The 9,671-nt window shown below is 41.4% G+C and overlaps 1 protein-coding gene across 1 annotated transcript in view; it reads right to left on the bottom strand.

The window, feature by feature from the left end:
• Positions 1-489: 489 nt before the first annotated feature.
• The window catches only part of LOC129099361 (adenylate cyclase type 6-like), a 28,811-nt gene continuing 19,629 nt past the window's right edge, over positions 490-9,671 (bottom strand). Inside the window, 14 exon segments of the mRNA XM_054608583.1 lie at positions 490-1,571; positions 2,882-3,006; positions 3,168-3,372; positions 3,542-3,805; positions 5,082-5,214; positions 5,326-5,355; positions 5,449-5,481; positions 5,709-5,884; positions 6,036-6,185; positions 7,001-7,117; positions 7,261-7,348; positions 7,483-7,580; positions 7,703-7,850; positions 8,088-8,116. Coding sequence (XP_054464558.1) covers positions 1,443-1,571; positions 2,882-3,006; positions 3,168-3,372; positions 3,542-3,805; positions 5,082-5,214; positions 5,326-5,355; positions 5,449-5,481; positions 5,709-5,884; positions 6,036-6,185; positions 7,001-7,117; positions 7,261-7,348; positions 7,483-7,580; positions 7,703-7,850; positions 8,088-8,116 — 1,725 coding nt within the window. The 3' untranslated portion in view covers positions 490-1,442.

Here is a 9,671-nt window from a genome sequence, read left to right as displayed (position 1 = left end):
TGAAGTATGCAAATCTTGGAACTGCATAATCTCAAGGCAATACTTGTGAGCAGACAGAGAATTCCTGTATTCAGTCCGTCCTGAAGCCATCAGGAAACCACTTTACGTTCACACGTTGTAACACAATTCAAAATAAACGTTTCATAGGCTTTTGCTTATTTGGGTCGGAATGAAATCAGTCAAAATCACAGACCAGTAAAAGGCAAAGTAGACACAATTCTCTTCAAATAATGGTTTTGACGTGAGAAATCAGGAATGGACACACAACTCGGAGAAATAATATAAAACATGCCTTGCAGCAACCAGTTTGGCAAGAAAGCATTGTCATACAGTATCATAAAAACCTCACAGTGAAAAGTTACAGTATGCCCCTAGATAAAGATCAGCATTTACCTATGTGTGCTCACACACACACACACACACACACACACACACACACACACACACACACACACACACACACACACACACACACACACACACACACACACACACACACACACACACACACACACACACACACACACACACACACACACACACACACACACACACACACACACACACACTTATATAAAACGTTTCATAACAGTTTCAGAATCTCTCCAGTACCGGGATACTAATGCAACTGTTCTTCCTTCATTTCATACTTCTTCTGTTTGGCTTGAACCAAAAGTACATTGTAATCGATCGCATACTTCAGTGAACCACAAACGGCCTTGTGGCCAGACTGTGGCTAATCACAGGCTAAAAGAAACAAAGAAGGCCCTGATAAGAAACACAAGTCCAAGCCAAGGTTATTGTGAGTGTTTTCTATCTCTGCGCATGTGTGCATGTGTTCTCCTTCATGAATAAGTCCACAACAACAAAAAAAAGTGTCAACGACAGTGACGTTACCGTGGCCTTTGCTGTCAAAAGATGAATAAATTACTTAGGTTTACTGTTGTTTTCACCAGAATCATTAGTGTGTTTCATATCAAACATTTGTTCTTTGGTCATTTTCATCCTTGATGTTGTCCTTGCATATTTTCTTTTAAGTAACATAGTTTTTTTTTGTATGCTGTATATATATATTCTTTTTTGTACAAGGTCATCACAAAAATCCATCCGCACGAAAATAAATTAACGACTCCAGATGAAATACTTTATACTATTGCTTATAAACACAAGCAAAGTCGCTTCCGTCCTAAGGCAACTGGGCTTTGTGATCTTTCGAGCAGCTTGGGGGGAAAAGCCTTCGAACATGAACAACGTCCTACATGTGTGCATCTGAGTACTTGACAAAATACAGACAAGCCGAGCTCGTCTCTGTTGGCCGTCTTCTGTCCCCAGTGTGTTCGCACCGAGCTTCAGTGCTCATCGCCAAGCTGACCACTCAGTCTCTCTGCAGTCTCTGTTCTGTCAGTGCAGTGGGAGTCACGCTGCGGTCAGCTCGCCTGTCGTTAGCTGCCCGGAGGACCGCTGGTGAGGAAGTAAGTGGTCATCTCCCCCTTCCCCTTCACCTTGACAACACCTCGACAGTCCAGCTGGTATCCATTGTTGACCAGCACGTGGTATAAGTCTGTGGTCACCTAAGAGAGGACACGGACATTTGACACCCAGAATGTGAGACACTGCACCCTTCCCAAGAGAAACACTGTTAGTCCCAGTTTCACATTGAATAATCTGCCTCATGTGACTGCGATAATTAGAAATAGATGAAATGCTTGAAAAATATTACACTGTATAGCAGTAGAGCAAAAAATATCTACTTATCCATTAGTCTTGAAACAAATAGTCAAATCGACAGGGAAAAAAACAACGACTTTGACAATTAGTTATTTACCAAGCATACAGTAAATGCAGAAAATTTTGCAAGGTCGGAGCTTTTCTCTATTTGGACTCATCTCAGATGCAAAGATTTGCTGCTCAACTGTTAGTAACACATTTGGGGTTTGGACTATTGGTTGAATAAAACAAGGTAGGCATTTCTTTATTTTTCTAATATTTTATGGTCTAAACAATGAATCAATTCTATTAAAAATAATCAGCAGCTTTAATGACTTTTAAAATATGAATTAGTTGCAGCCCTTTTATTTATATACTGTGTATTATAAAAGGCTTTTTTTGTTTGTTGCAGTAGCTCATACTGTTCGACAGATGGCAGCATTGTTCTGAGTGTAATCTTTGTAGCAGCCGTATTTAGGGATTTGATTTGGGCCAAAAATAACTCACTACATATCCTAGCTTACACAGCATCAACTAAATATTCATGAATTAGAGATAATAAATAAGTCACCTAAAATGACTGATATTGGTCATCTGAGGAACATACAATGGCTGTTTTGATTTCTCTATTTAGGACTTTAAGAATAGAATAATGCTCTCCTCCAGAGGGACATTAGAGCAATATTTCTACTAGAGAACAGCATGTCCGGTGCTGTCAGGGATTTTTGCTCAAGGGCACTTCTGCAGAACAGATGTCTAAACTTAATTTCTTAAGCTGAAGGACTGTAAACTGATTATATCCTTAGAACTGGTATCTTCTATGAAACTTTTATACAGACTATTATATAACATTATACAATATAATGAAATGATAATGATAATACAAACAATACTTTCAAATGTACACGCCTAAAAGTGATAAAAGTCTCTCGGTTAGAAGAAAGACGTCTGCAGAGTGGACAATTTGTTAACTGGGTATAAGTAAACATAACTGACTCACACTTTCCTTTTTCATGTGAATGACTAATGACAACAGCATAATGACTAATTTGATCAGTAACTGTATTGGTATTCTGCATTGGCTGATTCACTTAATAAGAACTGCAAAATGCCTCTTGTGAACATAAAGTTACAAACTGCTGTGGTCGTGCTGAGAGGAGTTCGGGTTCAGTACCTGGATGCAGTCTGGTACTCCTGTGCTGTCCATCCGGCTGGCCACATTCACTGTGTTCCCCCAGATGTCATACTGGGGTTTTCTGGCTCCAATCACCCCTGCTACCACCGGCCCCATGTTCAACCCTGAGAACAAATCAACTGGCCATGTTACATCATACTACTTACAGCATATTAACTCAATTATGATATTGTTTCGAAGGAAGTAGATAACTGGGGGAATTTTTGCCAAAGAAAATTTATCAGATAGTGTTTCAAGCCAAATCTCTGCTTCCTTCCAGGCTTACCTATCTTCATCTGGAAGTTGTTGAAGGAGTGCTCATTGATGTATTTCATCTGCTCCCTAAGCCTCATGGCGTAATCAGCCAGAGCCAGGATGTGTGAACGTCCCTCTCTGTCGTAGGTGGAGTCGTTTAGGCCAGAGGCTGCCATGTAGGTGGAGCCGATGGTCTTGATTTTCTCCAGCTGACGAAACTTATCCTCACTGATTATCTAGATACAAGGAACCACAAATTAGTTACGGTGGCAGAACAACACAGACAACCGGGAATAGGCGATAAAGAAAGCAGCATAAAACAACTGAACATATTCAATAAATGTTTTCTACACTAGTTCAATTTGCATTTTTCTTTTTATCTCTCATACTTTCGTCTCTTCTCACCTCGTCAAAATCTGCGATGATCTCATTGAGCAGCCTGAGACACTCCACTCCCTCGTTGTTCGCCTCCAGCTCCACGTAAAACTCAGAAAAGTTGCTGATGGAGGCAAACATGACAGCGACGCACTCACATGACTGGTAGTACAACTCGTCATTCCGACGCTCCCGTGCAAGAAAGTGGGCGGCTACGTCCTTGGGCAAGATGTTGTGGAGCAGGCGCCGGTTGTACGCCTGAAGCTCCTCCATCTCCTCCTTCTCTTCTGTGGCCTGAGGAGGGATGGGGAGAGATGAGGTAGCTTGTGCATGATGGCTCAGTGTTTCACTGTCCTGACTTTGGGACACTTGAATAGAACGGAGCCATTTTAAATTTTACTACCAACCCTGTGCTTTTAAGATAAGATAAGATAAGATAAGATAAGATAAGATAAGATAATCCTTTATTAGTCCCGCAGCGGGGAAATTTGCAGGATTACAGCAGCATAGGGTAAAGTGCACACAAGAGACATAGTAAAAGAAAAACAAGATAAGAATAAAATGCAATAAAAAACAGTAAAATCCACAATAATTGAAATATTATATGTACAGACAGAATAACTATTATAACTATAATTGCACGTTGAATTTGTATTGCACAGGTTTTTAGTGTCATGTGGTCTGCTGGGAGCAGAGTTGGTTGTGCAACCTGGCAGCAGCAGGAAGGAAGGACCTGCGGTACCTCTCCTTCGCACACCGGGGGTGAAGCAGCCGGTGGCTAAAGGAGCTGCACAGAGCTGCCAGGGTGTCCCGCATGGGGTGGGAGGTGTTGTTCATCAGGGATGATAGCTTGGCCATCATCCTCCTGTCTCCCACTACTTCCACCGTATCCAGTGGACACCCCAGCACACTGCTGGCCTTCCTGACAAGCTTGTTCAGTCTCTTCCTGTCGGCTGCTGAGATGCTGCTGCTCCAGCAGACCACTGCATAAAAAATGGCTGATGCCACCACAGAGTCGAAGAAGGTCCTCAGGAGTGCTCCCTGCACTCCAAAGGACCTTAGTCTCCTCAGCAGATAGAGTCTGCTCTGACCTTTTTTGTAAAGTGCCTTTGAATGATTAGTCCAGTCCAGTTTATTGTTCAAGTGAACACCCAGGTACTTATAAGATTTCACAATCTCAATGTCCTGTCCCTGGATGTTCACTGGTTCCGGAGGACAGTGTTTACCCCGGCGGAAGTCCACCACCAGCTCTTTGGTTTTACCAGAGTTGATCTGGAGGCGGTTCCGCCGGCACCATCCTATGAAGTCCTGGTTCAGTTCTCTGTATTCCCTCTCATCGCCGGCGGAGATGAGGCCGACAACTGCAGAGTCGTCAGAGAACTTTTGCAGGTGGCAGGTAGCAGAGTTATATTTGAAGTCCGATGTGTATATGGAGAAGACTATGAACAGTCAAAATATCTGCTCTGAAAAATGCCTTTTTGTGAGTTCAAATAAAAGTAGCTTCAGTTGTGTTTCTGTGACGCACATTGAAATTTAATTTAACTTAGTTTTAAGTTTAAGTTTAATTTACCTGCAGCTTCCAGAGGAAGTCAAGGCGTGCGGTAGACTCCACTTGCTGGCCGTGCAAGTAGAGAGCCAGAACAAACACCGTCAGGATAACAGGGGTCATGACCTTTAAGGATACCTTGGTCACGCTCTCCAGGCTGAGGAGAAAAAGAGGAGTTGACAGGAAACATGAACGTATGTCTTGCATTGGAGTAAAATGTATGCAACCTGACACATACTTTAACATTCGCCAAATGAAAGCTACTCACCACTGTTCTGCAGTTTCATTGAAACCAGGCCTTGAAAAAGAGAAAAGAAAAGAGAAAGTCATGTCCAGAAAGCATATGAGTCACTGTAATTGGGCAGTACAAAATAAGAAGAATACAACTTACTGTTGTAGGGAATCATTAACAGGTGATAATTGCCTGAGGAAAGAAATTTAGAACATATTCAAAAATAGGAATAGAGCCCAACTGGTACATGAGAAAGTAGGTCTTTTACCATCTAAACCTTATCGTATCAAAGTAGGCCATGTCCAAACTAAACCACAATATTGTGACACAGGAACTGAACCAATCAGTTTAAAAATGTAGGAAAGAGTGAGTGTACTGTATGTTATTGTATGTGTGTGTGTTTCTAGCAGGGGACTCACAGGGTGTTGGCGATGACCAGCAGGTCTGCGTTGTCAAACAAGGCCACCTGAGGCCACTCCACCAGCAGGAGGAAAGTGAGCTGGATGAGCAGCATCAGAGCCAGCTTCCCTATGCTGCTGATGTGGAGGAACACGGAGCAGGCCAGCAGGGTCAGCAGGACACTGTAGCTGAAATACTGCAGCAGAGAGGAGACAGCCAGGGAAGAGGAGGAAGGTTAGGTGGATATTCAAACATACTTTTCATGCACACAGAGAAATACGCATAGGCATTTGTCTGAACACACAGACAACATAAACACACACAGGCTAAAATGTTACGGGACTGACCTCGGGGAAATGGCAGGGCATGGCCTGGCTGGAACACAGAGTCAACCCGTCCTCTGCTGTCTTGGTCAGGTTGTGCAGCAGGCAGAGAGTTACCGATGTGTTCAGCTCGTTGGCCACGCAGTCCTGCAGACTCTCTCTGCTGCAGGTAAACTGGCAGGAAAGGACAACGAAGTCTGTCATTTAACTGTCAGCCAATAAAGATGAAACAGCAAGAGACACATACACACATGCTGCAAACAGAAAGCCACTATTATAAAACATAAAACATTTCAGTAAACACTGTATCAGACAGTGTTCATGCTAGAAATATTTGTAATTTCTGGTCATTTAAAATATTTTGACATGGAATATCAAATGCCTTCGATTTAGCTTATAATATAGGTATTCATATAATATAAGATTTACAACGCTAAACTGTTACATTACATACATGACATCTTCTTTTCTAAACCGTAGTCACAGCATAGCTTCCGAGGGTAACAATTTTGTACATACCATTGTTAAATAAGTAAATTTGATGTTTGATTGATGAGGTTTCAGAATTGATAATTGATATTAATCTCTCCATGACTTTTCTTGGTCATGGCATTTGTATTGGCGTATAAAGTTGTGCTAGCATTAAACATCTAGTTTTAATCTACGCATACACAAATGTTGGTAAACATGAAAAAAAGTTGATGGTTAATAATAGACTTATTTCTACTACCCCATCTGTCACAGTGACTAATTATAGCTCCCCCCCCCCTTAGGCAAAGCAGTCTAATTTTAAAAATGCCAGCTTGGTGCAGATTCTTGGAGACCTCTTGAAAATCTGATATGAAGTGATTCATGGAAAGAGAGACAAATGGAAGTGAGGCAGTTACATAGACTCTTCCATGATGTCATTTATGGGGGACAACTTGAAACAACAAGTCACAACTGTTACATGAAACAAAAATAACAAAATGAAGAGCTGTAGTCCCTACCATGTTAGCAAAGGAGGAAATGAAGAGGAGGAGGATGGTGAAGACGCCAACCAGTGTGCTGTTTGCACGAGACTGGACTATTTTCTTGGTTACAGTCTGCAAGGCAGCTGGGAAGAGCTTGAATACAGACGGCAAGGAGAAGATCAGATAAGAGAGAGTTAATACCATTAGTGACGCTGGCTGAAGACATATGATAATGACTCTTATCTGAAGACATCTGCTTGAGCAATCATATAGAGGAGAGGGCCTTTGTTTCTTACTTTGATGCAGGAGTAGATGGCACAGATGAAGAGGATGTTGGTGAGGATGATGAAGATACTGATGTAAAGACCGAGCATAAGTGTCGTTCTGCGGAAGAGAAGAAAACAGGCTGGTTAGGATGTAAAACTCTCATTAACTCCTCATAAACTAATCAAGAGCACATTTCCTGTCCACAGTGCAGAATAACTGGGAAAGGCAACTTATCAGAAAGAGCTACTTACTTTGGGAAAATGATGATCTGAATGAAACAGATGAAACAGAAAACAAGGAGTGTGCAGGCCACATATCCCCCAAAACGATCATCAACCTTTTTGGAGTACTGAAAATAGAAAATCAATGAGAAATAAGTTTCCGTGTAGCTCAATTATTACAGCGGGAACTCTCAGTTTATTTGACAAGGAATTTGGGTGAATTTTGAACCAACTCTGATTAAATAGCAACCTTTTTCTCCAGTTCTTCGGTCTGAAAGGTGAGGAGGAACTTCTTGACATGATCCTTCCTCAGCTGGTCGATGCTGCGCGCGTCGATGGCCCGACCAAGAAACTCATCCACCTCATCCTCAGGGTTCAGGGCCTCCTGAGCGCAGCGGCTATGAGGTAGATGGAACAATAGGTCAGTGTGTGCGTTTGTGTCTGCGTGCATGAGTTGGCCTATGCTGTGACAGGCAGGATGACTCAGAGCTAATATGGCATTAGTGCTGGGTTGAATCTGACTGTATAAAACCAACAGTGGGCTCTAAAGTTAGACCGCTACAGTGACAGTCTGCCAGTCAACCGCTAATAACCAAAGCCCCCCTGATAACAAAAACTGGAGCCAAAACACTCACTTGTCTTTGCTGGATGCTTCATCAATGCCCTGAGAAAAACAAAAACACAGAGTGAAAATGTGACTAAAGAGCAATGAAAGTGCAGGAAAGAGAGAGATTATCGTGTAGCCACAGTACAAGTGAAAAATAGACGGAGAGACTCAGACATCTGCACAGCTAATCCCTGAGAGCCAGACTGATGTTTTAATTAATGCTCGGAGGCTTCAAATTACACCCTCTTTGCCCCTAGGGCTCAAACCCTCTGAGATAGGGAGGACAAAAGGAGGAGGAGAGGGGAAAAGAGTAAAAAACACAAGGAAATGAGACTTTGAGCGTAAAGAGAGGGAGGATATGAAAGAGAGTGAGGAAGAGAAATGTCTGCAGCTGCAGCCTCATCAGATTCAGTCGTATGTGATGGACTGGGAATCCCTGGGAGCCCTGTTGTAACTCCTGTTTGTTTGACGGGCACAGATCAATACTTCTCACATTCCCATCGTCTCCTTTAGGCTTTATACAGTTCAGTACACATTTGTTACCTTCAGGCACTTCAATTCATATTTATAGAGTATTTAGACTACACAGCCATGTTGGCAGCATTTAAATGTAAAGCACATTGACTTTTTCTGTGATTAAATGCATTCTATAGATAAAGTTCCCCTGCTTTGCCTTGCATTTAGGATCGGTTACTAACAATAATAATGCTAACATACTGATGCTATACTGGAATACTGTTAACCCTGCTCACCATCTTAGTTTAGTGTGTAAGCATGCTAACATTTGCTTATTAGTGTGTATGTAAATGTGAAATAATATTGTGACCCTAAGAAATTGAAGGAAGAGTTAAAAAGGACAGAAGAGTTGTTGTTGAACGCTACATAAAGTTTCATAAAAGGTTATCTTCGACTCCTGTGGTATTCTGTACAGTTATCTAACAGAAGAGCGAAGGAACATTGACAATGAGAATGTCATTAGTTTTGTAAGTATTTGGTTGTAAATCAAAAGTATTAGACAGGCTAAAATGTTCGTCTGTGCAGGAAGTTTTCGGAGAGCTATATTTAATAAACAAAACAAATAGCCTAAATTATGAAAATAATATATAACTGTTATTAAGTCATATTTTTGGCACTTTACCACAAATGATCGTGACAAAATTTGCCGATGGGCTCAAACACTGGAATTACGTGTATATAATCATCAGCATTAGCTATGGAAGAAAAAACACACACGTATCGTGTTCATTACACAAAGTAAAAAATAGAAGATAAATTGACTTCATGTACGGACCAATTTTGGCCAGATGATGGTGCTAGAGGAAACCCTACAGAATCACTAAAGTTATTACGGTTCATCATGTGGGGGACATGAATGTCTGTACCCAATTTCAGACAGATACTGCCATCCTTAGAGCCATGCGTAACAACATTTTTCTTTTTCTGTTGTCAGAGATTCTATGAGAAAAAAAGAAGTTGGTATGAAGTATATTGATGGAAAGTTGGAAAGACTTCTGCCCTAACAACAGGCCTGTGACCCTTAAATGACTGTATAAGAGAAAACATTAACAGCTACTTTGATGACATAATTAGATATATATAATTATATTCCTAA

The sequence above is a fragment of the Anoplopoma fimbria genome, chromosome 12 (genome assembly GCF_027596085.1).
Source record: "Anoplopoma fimbria isolate UVic2021 breed Golden Eagle Sablefish chromosome 12, Afim_UVic_2022, whole genome shotgun sequence".
Taxonomy (NCBI): domain Eukaryota; kingdom Metazoa; phylum Chordata; class Actinopteri; order Perciformes; family Anoplopomatidae; genus Anoplopoma; species Anoplopoma fimbria.
The sequence above is the reverse complement of the archived record's forward strand: the minus strand, read 5'-3'. Positions and strand labels throughout refer to the sequence as shown.